Source organism: Megascapheus bottae, chromosome 1, assembly GCF_031878675.1.
Source record: "Megascapheus bottae isolate mThoBot1 chromosome 1, mThoBot2.hap1, whole genome shotgun sequence".
Classification (NCBI taxonomy): Eukaryota; Metazoa; Chordata; class Mammalia; order Rodentia; family Geomyidae; genus Megascapheus; species Megascapheus bottae.
The window spans coordinates 45,512,948-45,537,344 of record NC_143509.1 but is presented as its reverse complement, the minus strand read 5'-3'; the positions used below and the strand labels follow the sequence as shown (position 1 = coordinate 45,537,344).

Genomic DNA, 24,397 nt, shown 5'->3' with positions numbered 1-24,397 from the left:
AAAAAAATCAAGTTTAAATAATGATTAAGAGTTCTGCTGGACTAAGATATGAAAGGAACATGCTGGATGTTGCCAATCACTTCTAAAGAATGCTCGACAACAGGCAATTCAACACGTAATGAAAAATGTACAGAAGGCAAACATGCCTATAAATTTATGCAGCTTCACTTGATTCCTAGACGGCTGTATACAGAAGGGCAGTGCTGCAGCACCATGTACACTGCAACAAGAACCAGGCAGGAAGTCCTATGTACTTGGAGAGCAAGAGGTCTGTGAAGTGACCACGTACTGTAAAAACAAACAAACACCCAAGAGGGCCAAAAAGCAAATATATGCTAATCACACTCCATCCAAACTGACTGTCATTGGAAGGAGCAAATATAATTGGTAATTCTTTTCAAATTCATCTCCTAGAACCAATGGTAATCCCAGTTCCTAAGATAAACCCCAGACTTTCTAGGTCAACTGAGATCACACTAAAAGTGCTTCCTAAAGTTAAGTTTCCATATCAGACTTTATTATTCCAAGGAAAATGAGAGAAAAGGTTTTTTTCAAGGACAATTAGATCTTTGTGCAATGTTCACTCATGTACCCCAATCTCTAATCTATTCTGCATCTTCTAGAGCTCTGCTAGAAGACACCACCTGTGTTTGCGGGCCCTGGACCCTGGGTCCCATCATTATTCCATATGCTGCCTGTCTACCTTGTGGGACAGGACAAGAATAGCTCAACTAACGAACAGGAGGAAAGAAACAGGAGTCAAGAATAAGAAAAAAACAAAACAAGATGTATTTCAAAACAGACTTCTCCAGTTGGCCATTGTGAATGAAATAGCTAACAATGAACTCCATTTAAATCATTTCTTTTGCTCCTCAAGTCTTCTTGCAGTTTCCATTCTTGAAAGTCAGGCGGCAGCACCAGACATTATATCCCCAAGGGGAGAGGTATTAGGTAACCTTTTGCTGGTCAGTCCTGTCTGAATGCAAATGGACACTTGTTTAAACCTTCATACTCATGTCTTGACAGTCATCAGGAAAAAAGAAACTAAGCAAAACTTGCATATTGAAAATAAAAACAAAACACACAAAAACCCCTGCAGATAATAAATATCGCCGATTCACTTAATTTCAACAAAGTCCAATTTTATTCACTCAATATCCTTGCAGTCCATTGTACACCTTCTGCACTGGTCCTTGCTTCAGTAGCTGTCTGATACCTGAAAGAATGAACAAATAACTACATTAACTACATGGTGAATTCCCTAGATGAGGTAGGGAGCATGTTTCCATAAGGAGGCTCACAAGAGGCCTTCTGACCACCACAAGTCTGACTTAAACATCATAGCTACCAAGTTCCACTTGGCAGATTATCTCCACATATGCACAAGTGCATCCAGGCAATCTCTTGTTTCTTGCCACCAGGCCCTCACACTCCAACCCCTCCCCACCCTGCCCACCCACCCCCCTAGAGCCCTGAGGAATAAGCAATCAGCAAAAGGGGAGGAAAAACTTCTAGCCAAGTCTTTATTCCTTCTTTGGTCTCTTACCAGCTGTGTGCCCTTTTTACCACTTTCGCTGCCTTTGTGTAAAACTTCCAGGAGTTAACACTTCCCAGTCAGTCATCACGGACATCTACTCCTAAGCCGCGAATCCATTAGATATTTCACTTTTCTCTTTACAGTGAAGTCCAGCTCCTTCTCTTTTTTGCAATTTTTAATTAATTAATTAATTAATTAATTAATATATATGTACCTATATATATATATTTTTTTGCCAGTCCTGGGGCTTGAACTCGGGACCTTAAGACACTTTTTGTTGCCACTTGAGCCACACTGCCACTTCCAGCCTTTTCTTAGTATGTGGTGCCAAAGAATTGAACCCAGGGCTTCATGCATGCTTGCTGAGCACTCTTACTAGGCTACGTTCTTGGACCTCCAGCTCCTTCTCTCTATTCCATACAATCACTACTCCATAGGTTTCAAAGACCTACTCACCTAAGCCTTTTGTGAACACACAACAGCAGGATTTTTATTACTGCTTTTACAGAGAAAGACAAATCTGTTCCCATCACTGGGTTTCACTAGTGCTCAGTGTTTGGTGTCACTGGAGGGGATCTGTTTTTATTTTGGACTCGTACACAATACAAATACAGACAGAAACATGCATGCTCTCACAACACCCTGTACCTTCTCTTGCCTCCTCTGTTAACTGTTCTTTTGGAAAATCCACATCAAAAGTGATTATCAAAGAGCCCTTGATGTTGTTGTTGTCAAAACTGGGGAGCCCTTCCCCTTTCTTCCATAGCTTGGCCCCTGGTCTGGTAATCTTATCCCGGGAAATATGAACCTGAAAAGTAAAAGAAAAAAGTGCTGGAGAACGACTGACACACACAAACCCACCTCAGCTTCTAGTGAGCACTAGAAGCTGACGCCTCGGCCAGAGACCAGCAAAGCGGAAGGGGTGAAGTGTAAGGGAAACAGCGTCAGTTTCAGAATCAAAGAAACAGGCTTTTAGAAAATACAAATAAAAACCCAACACAAATTTCCAAAGGTGGTCTTTGCCAATGGAACAGAGCTGGAAGACTGTGGTGTGACTGCTGGCTGTTTCGCAGAGTGAGGAGAGAAAGCAGGAGATGAAGAAAATAGTACTTCAAGAAGCCAGAATCATCCAAAACCAGCCACATGAAGGCTTTTCAAAGGAGGAAATTGGTTCCTTTACCTTGTGACCATCCAAATGTGTAATATCCATCTCAAAGCCAACCAGAGATTCAACTAGTGAGATTGTCACATTTGTGTACAAATCATCTCCTCTCCTTTCAAATATCCGGTGTCTAAAAACAGAACAAGGTCTAAATTAGTAACTTCCATCGTTCTCAAAAAGTTGTTAGAAAAAAAAAGTCCTGAAAATCTATCAATACCAAGCTGGGCACCAGTTGCTGTAATCCTAACTACTCAGGAGGCTGAGGTCTGAGGACGGAGGTTTAAAGCCAGCCCAAACAGAAAAGCCCGTGGAACTATTATCTCCAATAAACCAGCAAAAAGTGGAAGTGGAGGCATGGCTCAAGTGGGAGAGGGCCAGCCTTAAACAAAAAAGCTAAGGGATAGCACCCAAGTCCTGAGTTCCAAAACAACAACAACAACAACAACAACAACAACACACACACACACACACACACACACACACACATATACACTTGCTTATACAATAAGCACTTATAAGACAAGATTTTGTATATGGCACTAAATGAGACTATAAACTTGTGTATGTCTTACTAAACCCTTTTCTTAATGAGCTTACAATCAGCAGAAACAATGAATGTAAGGAAAGTGATCAGCTGGTAAGTTATGAAAAGAGAAAGCTATTTGGCAGGAGTGGGGAGGTAGGCACTGGAACCAAGTCTGTGGCGGTTTCCTGAGCTGGACTCCCAAGGCCAGGTAGGCTCAAAAGACTCAATGTGAGTAAGTGAAAGGAAAAGGACATAGGTGAGAGATTTTTTTTGGAAGGGGAGGAAGGTGTAGTCCTAGAGCTTCAACTCAGGGCCTAGGCACCATCCCAGAGCTTCTTTTGCTCAAGGCTATAGCACTCTACCACTTATGCCACAGCACCATTTCTGGCCTTTTCTGTGTATGTGGTTCTGAGGAATCAAACCCAAGGCTTCATGCATGCTAGGCAAGCACGCTACCACTAAGCCACATTCCCAGAAATGTGAGAGAAAATCTTGGCAGACAAGGCCTTGAGGTGGTAAGATGAATAGGAATGCACTGTAAACATATGTAGAAATGCAATAATTAAATCTTCCCATGTATGTATGTATGCATGTATGTGTATGTATATATACATATGTGTCTGTGCTTTTCCCTGGGATACATACATACATATAGATACATATGGATATATAGTGCTATCTATCTATCTATCTATCTATCTATCTATCTATCTATCTATCTATCTATCTATGATAGATAAAAGATCATAGGACATAAAAGAGTACAATGAGGGGCAAGCCCTAGGCCGAGCCCACTTCTCAAACTCGGTATTTTGTTCACTGGCTGAAGTTTTACCACTTGAGCCATGCCTCCAACCCTCTACTTCTCCATAATCCAGTAGGAACCCTGTTTCAGCAATGTCTTAAATGCAGAAATATCACTGGATTCTCACTGGGAACAGGGGAGAAATGATAAGTAAGACAACCTGATTCCAGGGCAAGGTTACTCTCTGAGCAGCACCTGCATGCCGATGGGAAGCCCATAAATGGAAACACTGCACCTGAATACTGCCACAGTAGCTAAGATTGCAGTCCTCCTTGAGTCCCTATTCTAGTTGGCCCCCTTTCATTTACTGATTCTTTCCTTCTAACATCTTTGGAATTCACAATTCTTAAATAAATAAATAAATAAATAAATACCTGGGGCTCAATCCCGGAAACCCAAACTCTCAGTATTGTTGCCCAGTTAAAAACAATAGCACAGGAAAACAGAGGAAAAGGATTCATGCTGGATGCATTATCTCTGTACTCTGACTCATCTGAAAAGCAGAGCTAAGGAGATTGCCTCTAAAATGTGCTTGCTTACTTGACCACCTTGATTCGGAACCGTAAGTCTCCAGGCTCTCCGTCCACATGCGGTTCACCTGGGCAGATCAGGTTTTAGAATATGAGAAGTCATATCAGTTAAATACACTCTATTCAGCTGAGGCATTTTTTTTTTTTAAATCAGACACTGTTAAGTCTGTTTGTAAGGACAGAGTCCTTGTCTACTTTTACCAAGTTTCAGATTATTAGCCAAGATAACCTGTGCCTCAGGTACAACAATAAAAAAATGTGACCTATTTCTCAAAGAATGAATGCTTCACTGATTCCCAGAATCTCAAATCTTAATGTTTATTTTCTTTTAGAGTTTTAGATTTAAGTCAAAAGGTGAGGTCTGAGACCATTTTTATAATGCCTAAGTGGAATTAAATATTTTCATTGCTGAGTGAAAGGTCCTATTATCCTAAATTTTGGTAAAGTTTATGCTACTTGATACTTTTGGCCATGATATGAAAAAGATGAACAGCAATTCTAATGAACCAGGTGATTAATCATACTGATCATAAAGGCTTGCTGTACTCCAAAACTGGGTAACATTGGAAATTACTCATTCATTATACAGTCTTTAAGATATGAGAAGAGGTAGAAAAGTATTCATAAGCTAGCAGAAAACAGAGCTACAATAATAAAAACATCAATATTTCACCTTCTCCAATAAAAGGGTACTCCATGCCATCTCTCACTCCAGGTTCTATTTCTACTTCTAGCGTTCGTTCTTCATTTACCAATCTAAAACAAAGAGAATTAAAGAAAAAAATTAATAAAAAATGAAGCCAGGCACCTTTAATCCTAGTTGCATAAGAGGCTGAGATGTGGAGGATTATGATTTGAAGCCAGACTATGCAGAAAAGACTGTGAGATTCCCCCAATTGACCACCAAAAAGCTGGGCTAGAAGTGTGGCTCAAGAGGTAGAGCACCAGCTGTGAGCAAGAAAACTGAGTGAGTTTAAGGCCCTGAGTGGCCTCAAATGAGCCTAGCCTTGAGCAAAAGGAACACAGGGAAGCACCCAGGCCCCAGAGTTCAGGCCTCAGGACTGGCCAGAAAAAAAAAAAAAAACACTAAAATTGCTCAAATAGTCTAAGTAAAAAGATTACATTCAGAGATAAAAGGAATTGATTGTCAGTTTAGAAACATAAAAGGAGAGTCTTATAACAGAGTTTATAAACCAGCCCCGTTAATAACTCCAGGTAGTGTGGGAAGAGACTTATTTTCTGCTGTGCAGGGCAAAGAACCCAGGTCCTTGCTTGAATTTTGCTAGGAAAGCACTGTACCACAGAGCCACACCCCAGCACTATAGCAAAAACAAACAAACAAACAAAAAACCTTTAAATGTACACGCTTTTACATGACCTCAAGACCTTGGTGGGGACGGAGAGCTAGGTGGGTGGGGGAGGGACTGGAATGCAGTGTTTCTTGGTAGATCCTCAAGGGGCTGGCTTTTACTTACTTGACATTAGGGCATTCATCACAGACTACTTCCTGGGTCATTTGGAAGCGCCCTGGGCCCAGCTGTGTGGTCCGCATCTCCTGCCGACAGTTGCATTTCCGTTTTCCAGGAGCCTGCCTGGCCACAGGCTTGTTTCTAACTACCTAGGAAGTGCATTAAACAGCTGTTAGTTTCCTCAACCAATTAAGGCTTTGTAAACATGCCTTGTCTAAAATCTCTCTCTTCCTTGGAAAGCTGTTTTTCAGGAAAACCTGCAGCTGCCATGATGCTTTGAAGAATACAAATCATTCCCCAACCAGGAATGAAGCAGTCACATACTTCAGTGATTCCAATTCCAAAATTGGCAAAGTGAAAATAGATGATGTGAAATGAAAAAAATCAAGTGCATGATATCAGCATTTCCAAGCCACAACTAAGTGCTACTGAGTTAAAATAGTTCCTAGTATTACTATTCCTTAACAAATATGTGTTCAAAAACTGGTGCTCATGCCGGGCATGGTGGCTCACGCTTGTAATCCTAGCTACTCAGGAGGCTGACATCTGAGGATCAAGGTTCAAAGCCAGCCAGGGCAAAAAGACTCTTACTTTCAATTAACCTCTAGAAAACAGGAAGTGGGGCTTGGCTCAAGGGTAGGGCAAGTAGCCTTGAGCTGAAGAGCTTAGGGACAGCGCCCAGGCAGAATTCAACCCCCCTGACCCACAAAAAAAAATAGTGCTCAAAATCTGCTGTGTGGCTGCCATCTAATCCTGTGATTAATCTAAGGAAAACGCCTCCTTGTTTCAGGCAACTTGGTCTGGGAATACTTTCCAGGGATCCCGCCATTCAACACTTTTACATATAGAAAGACACAATGAGCATCTCTTTGTAGCTGATTGCAATCATACCATTCCTCTAAGTATATGAAATCAGTATGTATGCATTCCTGTTTCTGCCTTACTGCAGAAAAACAAGCTCACATAGCAGAGTAACACAAACACCTGGAGAAAAAGTTCCTTAAGGCCTTCTATAAATGAAAGCCCAGGCCAACAGAACAAGTTGCAGCAATAATATTACTGCAATTAGGGCAAATACTTCCTACCACTTTCTATCTGCCAAGCAATACTATAAACACCTTTATACACATATTTACATATTCATATAACCTACACAATTTATGAGGTAGGTCTTGTATCTTTTTACAGATGAAGTAGTAGCAGCATATAAAGATGAGGTAAAATGAGGAGTAGTTTATGATCATGAAATAATAAAACGACAGATAATCCTGGCAGAGCCAAGATTCAAAAGTTGGCAGTCTATAAGTTCAAGTGTGTGTGTGTGTGTGTGTGTGTGTGTGTGTGTGTGTGTGTGTCATGGAGCTTGAACTCTGGGCCTGAGTATTATCCCTGAGCTCTTCAGGTCAAGGCTACTGCCCTACTCCTGGGCCTAGGCATAGTTCCTGAGCTTTCCATAAACTTTAGGCTACCATCCTAACCCTAGAGGCACAGCCCCATTTCCCATTTTCTAGTAATTAATTGGAGATAAGAGTCTCAGGTTCTTTAGTACCTGGACTGGCTTTGAACCGTGATCCTTAGATCTTAGCCTCCTGAGTAATAAGGATTATAGGCGTGAGCCACCACTCTGGCTAACACAGTATTTTCTTGTAAAACACAGACATTGGTTTATATTCCAAACAATTCTATGGTTAACATATTTCTTGACAACAGGTACAAAATGTTCATGGACAAGACTGGAATTTTTATAAAAATCTGGAATTATCCCAAATGCCCTCTGATGAATAATCACAATGAAATTTTATCCAGCAGAATTATTACTACCAATAGTGAATAACAAAAGGAAGTACAGAAATAATAAATAATATTCCACAAATTCAAAAACAATACAAATAATGTACCATTCAGGAATTCACACACACACACACACACACACACACACACACACACACACACACACAGAAACACACACACTCTCACAACTAAATGAACAAAATGGCCAAAAAAAAAAAAAAAAGAATAAAGACAAGAATGAAGGGAGGCAGCAGAAAGACTAATCAAGATGGACTTACTTCCACAAAATTTCCTGCATACACTTCTTCCAAAGTAACTTCCAGATCTACAATAATATCACTTCCTCTTGGAATATTTCTGTCTTGCTGACGAGGAGTTCCTCCAAACATGAAACCGAAGTCTCCAAAGAAGCTACAGAAAAGTGTAGGTTCATCAGGAAAATAACTGAGTTTATGCCTCACAGTTAATTCTGATATTGCTTCATTAATAAAACATTGCTTCCTACCAACAGATTGTGCAAAACCAAAAGATTTTTTTTTTTTTTTTTTTTTTTTTTTGCCAGTCCTGAGGCTTGTCTGGGCCTCGGCGCTGTCCCTGGGGTCCTTTTGCTTAAGGCTTGCACTCTACCACTTGAGCCACAGCATCTTCTGGCTTTTTTCTATAACTGACTGGAGATAAGAGACTTTCTCTTGTCCAGGCTGGCTTCAAACACAATCCTCATATCTCAGCTTCCTGAGTAGCTAGGATTACAGGTTTGACCACCAGTGCCCAGTTTGAAAGATATTTTTAATACACTGGAGTCAAATAATCACATACAATTTAAATTTTTATCGTTTTAAAAACTACCTTTAAATAATTGTACAGGAGGGTTTCAAATAAATGTTCATTTACGTGTATGATGCACTTGATCACCTCTTGCATTTTTCCCTCCAACCATATCTACCCCTCAAGTTACCTGGTTCCATTTTCACATATGAACGTTGAATATTTGGACTGTATGAGCTCATCATTTCTCTCTCCATTCATCTCCCTGAAGCCCATTAGCCTGTCAGTCTGACATAACATTTTTTACCTTCCTAGTATAAATTTTTCTAAACTTCTAATTGTTCAAATATTTCTATTAGTTATATACAATATTTCGAGTATACTGTAACTGCTTTGCCATCCTTTCCACAAATATCCTTTGCCACCTTTCCTTCTTAGTAGAATATGACCTATACAGCGCCTACACACAAAGTAAGTCAATAATGGACTACACCTGTGAAGTAGTAACTTGCTTCAATACTGAGGAAATGCAGATAGGACAGACTTAAAGAGTAAAGTATATATAAGTCTCTACAACACTGAACTTAATGTTTTAAGCAGTTTTAAGGATAATTTTGAACACACTATGTGAATTCATTTAGTATGCTTTTAAGAAGTTAATCTTAATGAAAGAAGCTACTACTCTGTACAATTTTTTAAATTTTTATTTATTTTTTAGATTTTTATGATGCAGTCACAGCTGGCCTTAAACTTCATGATTCTCCTGACTGCTGGGATTACACTATACCTAGCTTATGCTGCACAAAAATCTTGAGAACATAAACTAAAAAGGCACAATCAATTCTAGAAAATGTATTTCTTAACTAGAAGCAAGGAGGAAAATAGGGTCTATAGGATGATGAACTTTCCTGATATTCCTAGAATCATTCTAAACAGTTAAGAGAACAGACACTTCCCCAGAAGACAAAAATAGCCACGTCTGGGACTAGGAGTTTGCCCTAGTTGTAGAGTGCTTGCTTAGCATGCATGAAGACCTGGGTTCCATTCCTTGGTACCACGTACATAGAAAAAAGCCAGAAGTGGTGCTGAGGCTCAAGTGGTAGAGCTCTAGCCTTGAGAAAGTCCAAGGACAGTGCTCAGGCCCTGAGCTCAAGCCCAGGACTGGCCAAAAACAAAAAAGAAAAAAAAAAGTCAAGTCCATCCGGGACAAAGGGAAATAGCCTACACATGTTACTCCCACATCTTTAAAAAGCCTGAATGTCTGTCTACTCAAACACTAAAAGTGACCCTTTAGCACTAAATGGGAAAGGAAGTATACACAACAGTGATTCTTACTTCTTTTAGGGGAGAGGCTTCACAAAATCTTTTAGGATCTGAAAAAAGAAGTTAATTTTCTCCCCATAAAAAAATGCAGCTTTAAACTGTGTTGTTGTTTTGATAGCCTCAGATCTGAATCCCAGATAAGATTTTCTAGTAAAATATAATATTCAGATATCAACAAAGAGGGGTGAAAGGTGTTTATTAAAATTATCCCTCTGGTTAACAGGATAAAACAAAGGGTATTAAATGAGTAGGAATGTCTCGTTCTGCTCATTAACAGTCACTAAGCAGTCCATTTACAGACAATTAAAGTTTGCAGGTATGTAAATTACTTACTGTGAAAAAATGTCTCCATGGGAGCTCTGATGACCGTCTTTTAGTCCTTCTTCACCGTAAGTATCATATTGTTTTCGTTTTTCACTATCTGATAGAACCTGGGGAAAAAAAGCAAGCAGATCATTCTTGGTAGCATTTAGTTAAGGCCTATTCATATTTATGTACATTGAGAGGTTTTGTTCTTTTTTTGTCAGTCCTGGGCTTAGGCTCAGGGCCTAAGCACTGTCCTTGGATTTTCTCAAGGCTAGAGCTCTACCACTTTAGCCACAGCACCACTTCTGGCTTTTTTTTTCCTATATATGTGGTACTGAGGAATTGAATCCAGGTCTTCGTGCATGCTAGGCAAGTACTCTACCACTAGGCCAAACTCCTGACCCTGTTGTTTTTAGCCAAATCTGATACTATATCTAAGGAATTCAGGATGAATACAGTTTTCATTATGTATGGTATTAAGGAATATTTATCAAGTTTTATTTAACAGACTTAACAGAATAAATTCTCTGGTGCAGTGTCTATTCCACATTGCTTAACTCTAATTTAAAATGATCAAATTTCACCTAGTAACTTAAAAATCATACTTGGCAGGTCCCAAGAAAGAGGCAGGATAGATTGCTCAGGTTTATTTTTTGTCCTTTAACTCCAGTAAGTAGGCTACCCGGAGTCTCTACATTATGAAGTGGGTTACTATGATAACCGATTGTCATTAGTGATAGAAGCACTAGATAAGCCTAAAAACAGTTGGTCAAATATATATTCATCTCATATCCTGCTCCCCATACATACATTAGGAGAATGGCAAGTAAAGGGGACAGGATGAAAGGACCTCCAATAAGATCTATACTGCTATACTTTTCTACTCCTTTTATTCATATTTTGGTATATGGAAAATTTCATTTGTAGAAAAATGCTGCCTGTCTTCTTAGTGTGTGTGTGTATATATATATATATATATATATGTATATATATATATATATAATTTTTTTTTCTTTTGCCAGTCCTGGGCTATGAACTCAGGGCCTGAGCACTGTCCTTGGGCTTTCTCAAGGCTAGAGCTCTACCACTTGAGCCACAGTACCACTTCCGGCTTTTTTCTATGTATGTGGTACCAAGGAATCGAACCTGGGTCCTCGTGCACGCTAGGCAAGCACTCTAAAACTAGGCCAAACTCCTGGTCCATATATATATATATATATATATATATATATATACATATATAATATATATAATATTCATATTCCTAGGTCTTGAACTCAAGTCCTAAGCACTGTCCTTGGGCTTTTTCTACAAGGCTAGCACTCTACTACTTGAGCCACAGCACCACTTCTGGCTTTTCTTAGTATGTGGTAGTAAGAAATTGATCCTGGGTCTTTTTCATGATTTATTTATTTATTTATTTATTTTTTGCCAGTCCTGGGCTTGAGCTCAGGGCCTAATAAGCACTGTCCTTGGATTTTCTCAAGGATAGAATTCTACCACTTGAGCCTCAGCACTACTTCTAGCATGTGGTGCCAAGGAATTGAGCCTGGGACTTCGTGCATGCTAGGCAAACAATCTACCACTGGGCCAAACTCCCGGCCCTCATGTATGATAGGCAAGCACTTTATTACTAGGCCAAATTCCCAGCCCTGTCTTAGTACTTTTGAAGTTTGTGACGTCCTGAGTTCAAACTATAGAGAGATAGACACTATGACAACTATTAAAGATCAATTTCATTGATGGAAAACATTTTTTGAAGTTTTAATGTTTTTATAAAACATAACCATGGCTATATGATGTAGCTTGCTTATTCAAGCCACCCTCTATCTGATACAAAGAATATAGACAAAGCTGGCTTCCATGCTCTTCAAAATTTCCCTTCCACATGCAGAAACAACCAGCCAAAAGCTTCCCCTTTATTTACAACCACTTGGAGTTTATGTACATATATAGCTTAGAGAATTAAATGACTTTGCAATCTTCCTTTGGAGTTTATACATTCCTAATTAGGTGAGACTGAAGTTATTTTATGCTTGTGTTCATAATGGTCTAGAGAAAGGCTGCAAGTAGACAAAGCTTACTGACTTAGAGAAAAAAAGTGACAGGGAGGCATGTGACCTTCACTGGCATATTGAAACAGAACACATTTTTGTCTAGGGCTTGCTGATGTGTAGTAAAGGGAAGGGTCACGGCAAGCATTTACTTACATTTCATATGTATTTACATGAATACATAGAAACTGAATGTACAGAGGCTGGGAATGCGGCGTAGTGGTAGAGTGCTTGCCTTGCATAGAGGAAGCCCTGGGTTTGATTCCTTGGTACCACATACACAGAAAAAGCTGGAAGTAGTGCTGTGACTCAAGTGGTAGAGTTCTGGCTTTTAGGAAGCTCAAGGCCTAGGCCTTTAATTCAAGCTCCAGGACTGGCAAAAAAGAAAAAAAGAAATTGAATGTACAAGGAAATGAATATTCTGTGTGTGTGTGTGTGTGTGTGTGTGTGTGTGTGTGTGTGTGTGTGTGTGCTGGGGCTTGAACTCATTGAGCTTGGGTGCCACTACAGCTCTACTTCTGGCTTTTTGGTGGTTAATTGGAGATTAAGAGTTTCAGACTTTCCTGCCCAAGGTGGCTTCGAAGCATAATCCTCAGATCTTGGCCTCCTCAGTAGCTAGGATTACAGGCCTGAGCTTCCAGCACCTGGCTATTTTATCTTATTTAACTCCTTAATTATGTTTCTGAGACCAGGTCTTGCCCAGTTTGGCTTCAAGTGACCCTCCTGCCACATACAATCTCCCAAGTAGCTGAGACTACAGACACAAGCTACCATGTCCACTTGCTTTATTTTATTTTGTTTTATTGATCATGGCCAATAAATGCAGGCCCTAGGCACTATCCCTAAGTTTGTTTGTTTTTGCTTTTTTTTTTTTAAAAGAATGATTCTTTATTAATGATCTCAGGTAATATCCCCAGTTTTTGCAAAAACTCAGGGCTAGCTCTCTACCATTTTGAGCCATAGTGCCACTTCCTGTTTTCTGATTGTTAATGGAGATAAGAGTCTTATGGACTTTCCTGCTCAGGTGGCTTCCATTAAGGATCACCATTAAGGTGGTGATCCTTGAGCCTCTTGACTAGCTAGGATTACAAGCATAAGCCACCAGTGCCCAGCCCATCTGTTTTATTCTTAAAAGAAAAAGGTATTTACTTGGCTGGTCAACTAACATAGATTCTCAGTTAATCAAAATGCCAGTAGTGCTTGCCTCAGCAGAACATATATGAAAACTGGAACCAAACAGAGGTTAGCATGAGTCCTGTGCAAGGATGACATGAAAATTTTGACAAGTTCCAGCTATAAAGAAATAAATGAGGAAGGATGTAGGCTGTGGCTCAAGGGGTAGGGTGGTAGCCTTGAGCTAAAGAGCTCAGGGACAAGGCCTAGGCCCAGAGTTCAAACCCCACAACTGACCCCCCCCTCCAAAAAAAAACCCAAAAAAGTAATAAAGCAAGCTAGTAGCTCAGTAGAGAAAACACATCTGTACTTTTGTAAAAAGAATCTTTGGACCATACTGGGATCTGATTTGTAAATATTCATTTACTTAAGGTAAAAAGTAATCGAGTCTAGAGTGATAAAAAGAAAATTATCTACTAGTGATTTTCTACTAGTGAGTAGGAAAGTCAATTTTGTAAGTGAGATATATATAAGTTCCTAGCAAACAATGAGAGTCACAAAGGAAAGCATGTTGTACAATATAAAAATCCACACAATCAACAAGAAACTGTTACCTATGACTTAAGAGGGGCCATAGAACTAGTGGACTGGCTCAAGTGATGGAACATCTGCTGATCAAGTGAAAAGACCTGAGTGTAAACCCTAGTACCAGTTCCTTCCTCCACCAAAAGCAAAATTTCGAGGGAGTCTGAGGGAGAGTGATGGAAGGGGTATGTCTGCTCAGTGTGCACTATGCACAGAAACACTCTTGTACAAGTCATTGGTATTAATAAAAAAAAATGTGAAAAGAAAAAAAAAGGGATTGTCAACTTCTTGTAGTTAACTTAAGAATCTGGGTTCAGAATTTTTGTCCTATAGCATACCTGAAGGTATGGAGAGAAGGGTAGCTCAAGTGCTCTCCAGGTTATAAGATAGTGTTTCAGGCCAGTAGCATTTTTAACCTAGGTCTTGACATCCTTTCCTTTTGTTCTTTGTACTACTAAAATATTTTCCCAGCTTTGTACCTAGGCTTCTCAAAATACAAGGATTTAAGCTTAAATTTAAAGGGTTAGTTCTATGATTTTTAGAGTTAATTTTTTTCCCGACTTCTAGGAAATATGCCTAGCTCTAGCATATTTCATAATGAATAATTATGAAGAATTACTATTATTAAAATAGATGTTTATTAGTAAGAATTAAGTGGGATTATACATGCAAGTGCTTTGACATATATTGTAAATTCAAATTATAATGTTGTTTCATTTGTATCAGAAGAAATTTAATTGAATTAGTTACCAATCTGAGAACTGAATTAGTTCACAATCTGAGAATCTATATGAAAATCCATACTTCTAGCCAGATGATGCTGGCTTATGCCCATAATGCCAGCTACTTAGGAGGCTGAGATCAGAAGATCATGGTTCCAAGCTAGCCTAGGCTGGTAAGTCCATAAGACTCTTATCTCCAATCAATCACTTCAAAACAAAAAGCTAGAAATGGAGCTGTGACTCAACAGACAACACTAGCCTTAAGTACAAAAGCTCAGGGACAGCACCCAAGCACAGAGTTCAAGCCCTAGGATCGTCACAAAAAAATCTACACTTCAAACTTCTCTTGAAAAAAAAATAAGTAATTAGGCAATAGAAGGTTTGCTTTTGATAACAAAAAGGAGATGGGTTGAAAAATAACTGCTCCCTTGAAATAAGTCAAGAAATCTTTAATTTGTCCATCTTCAACAATCTTTATTGATTTCCAATATGGTGGCAGAGTACATATGATAAACTCTCTAATTCATACCTGTCTGTTATTTGTCTGGATTACATGGGTATATTAAGTCTGCAATGCGTATTTAAGTTTTCATCATGTTTCTGGCTATACATACCAAATCCTTAAAATGATAGATCACTATTTCATCTACTTAGTAATCTAGCAATCTTAATTACATTCATCAGTTTTCAACATTACTTCCTTTATTAAAATAATGTAAATATGAAAATTGAAAGGAACAGAATCTACTGACATGAATGTAGTATCTAGTACAATGTAGCAGCAAGAATTATTGTTTTTTTGCCAGTTCTGGGCTTGGGCTCAGGGCCTGAGCAATGTCCTTGGGTTTTCTCAAGGCTAAAGCTCTACCACTTGAGTCACAGCACCACTTCTGGCTTTTTTCTATGTATGTGGTACCGAGGAATCAAACCCCGGTTTTCGTGCATGCTAGGCAAGCACTCTACCACTAGGCCAAACTCCCAGCCTCAAGAATTGTTATTTTTAGCTGGGAGTTTGGCCTAGTGGTAGAGTGCTTGCCTAGCATGTATGAAGACCAGGGTTCGATTCCTCAATACCACATATATAAAAATGCTGGAAGTGGTGCCGAGGCTCAAGTGATAGAGCACTAGCCTTGAGAAAGCCCAAGGACAGTACTCAGGCCCTGAGTTCAGTCCCCAGGACTGGCAAATAAATAATAAATAAAATTTATTTTTATCAATTACCTTCTTTAAATAAAAGTGATCTGAAGGGAGTGTGTGCACAGTATGCTTTTTGTCTATATCCACATGTCTTCTCTGTACTTTCTTCCTTTCCTTGACTCACCTCATAAGCAGCACCAAGATCCTGGAATTTCTCTTGGGCTTGTGGGTCATCAGGGTTTCGGTCAGGGTGAAGCTGCAGGGCTAGTTTTCTGTAGGCCTTTTTGATATCCTTAATGGAGGCACTGCGAGGCACTCCCAAGATCTTATAAAAATCTCGTCTGAGAATGGGAAAAAGCCTTCATTAGAGTTGTACTTCAGTTTCTAAAGTGAAAGAGATTTTTCCTTTTTATACTTAAGTCTATGCCTGAGCAAAGCAATACAAAAATGAAGGTGTGACATATCCATACACATACAAAAATGTAACTAAAAAGGGAACACAGATTTTGTTATATATTGAAGAAATCACAATAAGATAATATATTCTATACACACACACACATATTCCTTGCACCAAGAGCTTATTCAAAATAGTGTGGCATTCTTCTAGAATAGCTTCAGTCAAGAAACCATTCTTGGGGCTGGGAGTTGGGCCTAGTGGTACAGTGCTTGCCTGGCATGCACGAAGACCTGGGTTCGATTCCTCTGTACCAGATACACACACAGATAAACACACACACACACACACACAAATCTGGAAATGGCACTGTGGCTCAAGTGGTAGAGTGATAGCCTTGAGCAGAAAGAAGCCCAAGGACAATACTCAGGCCCTGAGTTTAAGCCCCAGGACTGGCAAAAAAAAAAAAGTCTTACCTCTATGGTCACATGTTATTTCTTACTTTCAAGCAATAACCATATAATCTACTCAACACTCCCTCTTTTTTTCTATACTGGCTCCAAATGACTTGTGACGGTTTCCAAAGGTCAAATGAGAGTTGTCTTTATTCACAAAGATTATTTCACACAAATGTCCTAGCAGTAGACTTTTGGAATATTAAAGATGAAGTAACTAAAGTTAACCTCAGAGGTTAAAAATGAATGATTAAGCAAAATTTAAGCCATAACTTAAAGCCATAACTAAAGAACATGTATATAGATGAACGGATTGTGGTGTTTTTGTTTTTTTCCTAAAAGGAGGGAAAGTATCAATCTTACGTTCACTTGCAGTAGACTAGTTTATTTAGATCAAGTTTTTGCTATAGATAGCTTCTAAAAGCCATATACAGGAACTGGTATGTCTCAGTCACTGTGAATATGCACAGGAACAAACTGGCAGACCAACAGAAGTCCAGTGATCTCCTTTGCTAGAGACAATGCTGGAATAAAATAAATCTTAAAGTGGATCTGTGCAAGAAGTGGTAGTGGGAAAACAGAATAAGACTATAATAAAAATTCAGGACAGGGACCATATCTAGCCATTGAAGAGAACAAATACTCATTAAATGAAATTCATAAGAATATTCATTAAAAAAAACTATACTTTGCTGGGATGTGGTGGGATCCCAGATCAAAGCCAGACTGAACAGGAAAATGTGAGAATCTTATCTCCAATTATCCAACAATAAGTCACATTAAAACTGTGGATCAAGTGGCAGGGTGTCAGCCTTTAGGAAAACCAAAAACCAAAAAACTAAGGACATCTTTACCTGACTTATATAACTGTAACCTCTCTGTACATTACCTTTACAATAACAATAATACATTTCTTTAAAGGACGGGAGTGTAGCGTAGTGGTAGAGTGCTTGCCTAGCATGCACAAAGCCCTGGGTTCGATTCCTTGGTACCATATACACACAAAAAACCCCTAGAATGGTGCTCTGGCTCAAGTGGTAGAGTGCTAGCCTTGAGAAAGCTCAAGAACAGTACCCGGGGCCCTGAGTTCAAGCCCTAGGACTGGCAGCAATAAATGAATAAAAACAAAGAAAAAACAAAAAGCAAGGATAGCACCCAAGTTCTGTGTTCAAGCTCTAGTATCAGCACCCTTCCCCCACAAAGAAACTATTCATTTGCCAGAGTAATTTTAGCTGTCTGAATTTATTCTGAAAATGTATGCTTTCAGTACTGGAGAACAGAAAGTTACACAATAGAGGCATTAAATTTAGAAGCAATGGTAAATATATTGGGTGGTGTTTATTTCTGCTATTTTTTTTAAAGGGGGTGCAGAAAGAAAGAAGGAAGGATGAACAAATGCTATCATGCTATTCAGTATACACAGTGGGAAATTATGTAACTTGCGGGTAGGGACAGGAGTGGGAAACTGGGGAAAAGTAAATGACGAAATGACATAGTCCAAAAAGAAATGTACTCATTACCGGACTTATGAAAAAAGTAATCCCTCTGTAGAGCACCATCATAATGGAATTATACTCTTAAAAATGGATTAGAAAGGCCGGGAGTTTGACCTAGTGGTAGAGTGCTTGCCTAGCATGCACGAAGACCCGGGTTCGATTCCTTGGTACCACATACTTAGAAAAAGCTGGACGTGGTGCTGAGGCTCAAGTGGTAGAGCTCTAGCCTTGAGAAAAATCCAAGGACAGTGCTCAGCCGCTGAGCTTAAGCCCAGGACTGGCAAAAAAAAAAAAAAAAAAAAAAAGGACTAGAAAATATTCATTGAGGTACCAAGACTGAAGTGTTACATGACAGAACATTCGAAAATTTTACAAGCTTTTAGTCAGACCTTAGGGGGGGAAAAAAAAAAACCTCAGTTCATGTATAAGGCTTAAAAAATATAAAAATTCTATAAAGTCTGGATATTCTTTAGATAGAAACTACATGAGAAGCCAACTATATAGAGCGAGGCTTAAGACACAAAAATGGCTAAGCACCGGGTCAGAAAAATATAAAAAAGATATCTGGCATAGGTCAGTATCATTCTTACTGTCCCTCTCCTTTGTGACTAACAAGTCTAAAGCAACAGCATTAAAATATTTACATTGATGTTTTATTAAATACCTTAGAGTATTTGTGGCTGACACTGTAAACAGTTACAAAACATAGTAGGAAAAGAAAGTATCTATAAGATGTTAAGTACTTAGAAATATATGAGGACAAAGGGACAACTTTAAGCTATTTGCAAAAGGCACAAAAAAAAAAAACCAACCCTTTCAAGTACTTAAATGAACCCATGAATTGTCAGAAACTGATAACTACTATTCTTGTATCCAAAAACAAAAGCCTGGTATATCACATCCTAGGTGGCCAGCACGATAGGATCGTGAATATAGGATCGTGGACTATAGTCGGGCAGAGTCCTCAAGAGGTGATCTGTTTCTACTCCCTGAATAATGGTGGCACCATACTATCCCCGTATTAAGGATGAGAATTTAGACGAGTCCTTCATGGTTCCATGGCTCATAAAACGAGGTAGGAGGTGGATCCTACACCTCCCTACAGCTCTACACCTGTCGGCGTACTGCTCTTCTCACTCCCACCATCCAGCTTTTCCAGGAGGTACCATGGAGAGAGACAGTGAGGCAGGACTACAGTGAGGGTCAACGACACAAGGAGCTGGGAAACACATAGGTTTTTCTAACGGGTCAGGTCCCCCAGTCCCAATCTCTTTTAGTCCCAGCCTGGCTTCTCTTCTGGCTCTCCTCGTTTGGTTTGTCCCTATAACCCGCTCATTTTAAATTAGCCCCTCGATGGCTCGTCGAAGGCTCGGCGATGCACTGTCGTCTTCTCCGAGCCCCTCCAAGGACAGAGACCCATCTCTTCCACCAAAGACGGGACCGTGGCCTCAGCCCTGGCCTGACACTGAGGTGCCCCCACATTCCTTCCCTAGAACTACCCGACACTCGTTTCGCTCACAACCACCTCGATCTTAAATTCCCGCCAACCCTCAAACGTCGTGTTTAGCGCTCCTGTGGGTCCGAAGTGTCCCACTCCACCAGCCCAGCCCAAGTACCCACTCCTCCGTTCCTTCCCACGGCCCTCAGTCCCGCCAAGCAGCATCCCCCGCCTCCCCCTCCCTCCTCCAGGACCGCCCGCCTCCTTCTCGGCACGGCTGATCCTCAGGCCCGGTGCCCGCCGCTGCCTCCTCCTCACCCGGCGATCACGGCCCCGATGAGGTACAGCAGCAACAGGCAGAAGGTGCTCAGATTCTGCGGGGCCATGGTTCCTCCGCCGGCCCCGGTCCCACAGGCTCCTCACAGTTTCCTCCGCCGCCGCGTCGGCTCGCCTGCCCACCCGGCCCAAAGAGGCCGCCTCACGCCTGGGGTCTTCTTCTTGGTCCGCAGAGACAGACCGACTGTCCACTCCTCAGCCGGTCCACTTCCCGGGAGTCCCCGGTCCCCGTGAGAGAAGCCCCGAGCAAACGCGGGCCAATCGCTGCTACGCGGCCGGCACCTGGGAGCCAATCAGCGCGGAACACTTCACCTCCGTGGCGGCGCGGGCAGCCAGTTAGGCTGCGGAACTGCAGCCGCAGCTGCTGGCCAATGAGAAAAGGAGACGTCAGAACATAGCGCCGCCGCTGAAACCCCCACAACCGCGGCTCCTGCCGAGTCTCCGAAAACTACGTATGACGTAGAGGGGCGCGCCGAGCGCTGGAAAGACGCACCACGCCTCGCCTCTTTGCCCGCCCCCTTGGAATGTCCAACCAATAAGAACACACCCCTACCAGCACCAACCAATTGCAGGCGGGAGGTGTCGGTTCCGAGCTTGGCAATTCGGTGATACGCTAGCGGAATGCGCGGGCGTGGGGATGCGTGGTCTCCCCCGGGTGGGAGTGGCCATGGGCTCCGCGCTGAACGACGCGGGGACGCATTGCTTTGGAGATCTTGTCCTAAACGGTCTCGGTTTCATAGTCAAGGACCCCGATGTCTTAGACGCGATCGTGGGACAGACCGACTTAAGTTCAGGTTCGGCACATAGCGGTGAGACACTCCCGACCCCCAACTCCGCGTCCTTCTTATTAACACAGTTTTAGTGAAGCATCTACTGGCAGTGTCGTGAATTTTTGATGGGGAAAAGTTCTGAAAATTATCGTCACTGTGGTATACAGTAAACGCATACTGAATAAACATTGTTGATATAGCCGCGAGCAGAATTCTGAATCTCTTTTCTGGGTTTTGCTTACTGTAGTTAACCCTCCACCTAGTTACTTAGACCAACATTTCTAGATCTCCTGGATTTCATTCCTGCATAACCTATCCACATCTTTATCTATGGATTACAATCTAAATCTGTCCACTATATGTTGGCCTCTGGGCCAAGTCATGTCATCTACTAGCAAAGGTATAACCGATCTCTTTGACTCCATTCTTATTTCTATCCCCCTTCCCCTGTCTCCTCCTCCTCTCCTCCTCTCCCCTCCTCTCTCCCTTCCTTCCTCCCTCGCTTCTTCCTTCGTTCCTTCTTCCTTTTTTTTTTTTTTTTTTTTTTTTGCTTGCTTGAGTTCAAGGCCTAGACGTTGTTCCTTAGTTTTTTCACTCAAGGCTAGCATTCTACCTCTTGAGTTACACCATTTCCTGCTTTTTATTAGTTGGAGGTAAGATCTGACTTTCCTGCTTAGGCTGGCTGTTTTGAACCTTGATCCTAGATCTCAGCCATCTGAGTAGCCTGGATTACAGGTTTTAGCCCACAGTGTCCAGCTCTATTTTTAATATCTTAGTACATTTTAACATGCTCCCTTGCATATTTTTTAAAATAATATGTCTAATGTAATCTGCTGTGAAAGTCTCAAATAACTTTTCATAACACTTAAACTAAAATGCCAAGACTATGCTGAGAGTTATAATTACAAAGCCTTATAATGATATACGTGCCCTTTTCCATTTTACCCCCTACTATGTTTCAGAAAATCCTGCTTTCTTTTTTCTTTCTTTCTTTTTTTTGTATACAACAAGCTCCTTCCTGCCTGTTTCTTCTGCCAGAAATAGTCTCTGCACCTGAAGTTGGGTAACTCTTTTAACTTGGACATCAGCTTAATAGTCACTAAGTGTGGAGACTTTCCTGACCAACTAGTCAAAATTAACCTCTTTGGAATCCTTCTCAAAAGGCTCCATTTTATTGTTTCTCTTCCTCACATACTGCCAGAAAATGCCAATTTCATGAAAGTATACACCTGGATTGTTCAGTTAGGAGCTGTATAGAACAGCACCTTAGAACAGTGCCTGGAATCATGCTCAAATGTGGGGCAGAGGCTGCTTTGAAAATGATCTTCATGGACCCAGCTTCTTATTCTTCAGGCATCAGCTGAAATTCAATGTTTAAAATGCCTTTACTGGCCCTTTTTCTTCTTCAGTAGTATTACTGTCTGAGTTACCCTATTTCTTAATATGTATGGTGGGTTTTTTGTTTGTTTGTTTGTTTTGTTTTGTTTTGTTTTTGCCAGTCCTGGGCTTGAGCTCAGGGTCTGAGCACTGTCCTTGGACTTTTCTCAAGGCTAGAGCTCTATCACTTCTGGCTTTTTCTATAAATGTGGAACTGAAGAATCGAATCCGTGTCTTTGTGCATGCTAGGCACGCATTCCACCACTAGGCCAAACTCTAATGTATCGGCTATTTTTGCTATTAAATTATACACTCCAGGAAAGCAAGGACTTTATCTCTTTTGTTCACTCCTGTAAGCTTTAATGCCTAGCACTGTAATTGCTGTTTTTGGAAACTGAGAACCACTAAGGCACTGAGTGTGTGTGTGTGTGTGTGTGTGTGTGTGTGTGTGTGTGTGTGTTGGCTCACATTTGCTTAACATGCCCCTGGGTTCAATTCCTGTATTCCTGTCACTTCATGGACATAGATAAGGTCATGAGCTAGTATGTGGTGCAGCCTAGATCCTAACCTACGTCTGTTTATGTGTTAAATCCCTGTTGTCAGAAAGATGTCTTAGTGGAAAGGCTACTTCTCTCAAAGGAGCTGTTGCATTTTACGATCTACTTTTCTTTGCTACACCTAGAGAGGCCATAAAGAAACTAAGCAAACAGAAACGTTTGGAGATCAAGAAATGGAAGTTTAAAGGCAGGTCTTGTGTGTTTTGGATAGAATAATAAGTTTTTAAAAAGCTACCTGAAGACTGTAACAATGGTTAGAAATCCAACAGAGTTAAAGAATTAATGCTGAGGGGAGCCAAGGCCTGTCGATGTCAGTCCACCATCCATGTTTGAATTTTGCTTGTATCTTGCTGGGTAACTAAGCTTAAAAAGAACTTTGGAAGAGGTCAAGGTAATACTATCATCAAGGTCCTTTACATGGTGCCCAGATTGTAATAAGCGTTCCAGAAATGAAAACTGACATTATCATTATTATTGCGGATCAAAGCGTGCTAAAGGGCTGCACAGTTCTCTGAAGCACTTTTTTTTTTTTTTTAACGGCTACTCCAGTGTTGAAAAGCACGACACCAGGAACGGCGGGTCTGGCTTGGGTTCTCCACATTCGGTCCTCTGGTCCTCAGCCACCCGACGCTCTGGCAGGACGGTCCTCCCGACCTCTATGGTGCGTGAGGTGTGCGCCTGCGCAGTGAGCGCGGCGGCGGAGGCGACGGCGGAAGGCGGGGCGGAAGGCGGGGCGGCCGGCGTTGCGCGCGACTCTGTGGCGCCTCCCGGGCTTTGGGGCTGCGTTGGCTTTTTCAGGTAACGGCGCCGGTCGGATGCTCCGGAGGACGGGGCGGGCTGGTCAGGTTTCCGTCGGGGGCTGGGGGAGGCTGCCTTCGGGCTGGCCGGCACACAGTCGGGTCCGCCAGCGACCCTGGGGCGCAGGGGTCCCGAAGCCGGGCCCCCCGGCCCCCTGTGGAGATGGCGTCCGGGTGGGCCCCCTTCAGTCCACGCCCCCCGGCGCCTCTCGAGGGAGAGCCCAGTTCCCGCGGGTGTCGAGTGAACCCACGGGGTTCTCCCTCAGCGTCCTGCTGCAGACCCGCGTTTCCAGGGCAAGCAAACGACGTCCGTTTATTTGTAAGGAGAATGAAGGTCTTCCCGACATGTTCTTGTTGTCTTAGTGGTCCTGGCCCTGTGTCCGCCTTCCTGGCCCTTGACTGGTCTCGTGTCCAAAGTTTTTCTACCTCGTGTGGACCCGCTCCTTTTTCAGAAATCCTTCCCATTCAATTCACAGGTCCCATCAGAATCTTCAGATAGGAGTGTGCGAGCTAAGTGTGTGTGTGTGTGTGTGTGTGTGTGTGTGTGTGTGTGTGTGTGTGTGTGTGTGTGTGTGTGTGTATAGAGAGAGAGAGACAGACAGACAGACACACACACACACAGATACTTTAGGTGAGTCCCTTAACTTCTCTAAACCATTTTCCCCCCCCTCTTATCTGAAAATAGAGGAAATATTGCAGGTGGTTGTGAGGATAGAAGGGGAAATACACAGAATATTTAGCATGCTGCCTGGCACGTAGTGAACAACGATGCCAACTATTTGAATAGTTTGTTTTTTTTTTTTAAAGTTCAGCTTTTTACAAACAAATGCAAAATACAACCAAACATTTCCTCATCAGTGTAAGGAAAGATATTTTAAGTGATATTAAGCTGAAGTTAAGTGCTCGTGGAGTAGGTGGATCAAATGATGATGCTATTTTGACATTTTTG

At 41.4% G+C, this 24,397-nt stretch overlaps 2 protein-coding genes and 1 non-coding gene across 3 annotated transcripts in view; 2 read left to right on the top strand and 1 right to left on the bottom strand.

Annotated features, from left to right (window-relative positions):
* Window positions 1-766: 766 nt before the first annotated feature.
* On the bottom strand, window positions 767-20,190 carry Dnajb11 (DnaJ heat shock protein family (Hsp40) member B11). Its single transcript, XM_090343458.1, has 10 exons — window positions 19,930-20,190; window positions 16,010-16,166; window positions 10,242-10,339; window positions 8,099-8,231; window positions 6,036-6,178; window positions 5,234-5,316; window positions 4,571-4,628; window positions 2,718-2,829; window positions 2,186-2,345; window positions 767-1,216 (listed from the first exon to the last, which is right to left on the bottom strand). Exons 1-10 carry the CDS (start codon window positions 19,995-19,997, stop codon window positions 1,152-1,154), a joined length of 1,077 nt encoding a protein of 358 aa, XP_090199584.1. The 5' UTR covers window positions 19,998-20,190; the 3' UTR covers window positions 767-1,151.
* Window positions 13,465-13,567, top strand: LOC150069067 (U6 spliceosomal RNA). The gene has a single exon (XR_016538469.1). It is a non-coding gene; the product is annotated as a U6 spliceosomal RNA (small nuclear RNA).
* A 3,830-nt stretch (window positions 20,191-24,020) lies between the features above and the next one.
* Tbccd1 (TBCC domain containing 1) overlaps window positions 24,021-24,397 on the top strand; it is a 29,262-nt gene continuing 28,885 nt past the window's right edge. The window contains exon 1 of the mRNA XM_090343437.1: window positions 24,021-24,079. The gene's annotated coding sequence lies outside the window, so the exon portion shown is untranslated. The remainder of the gene's footprint in view (window positions 24,080-24,397) is intronic.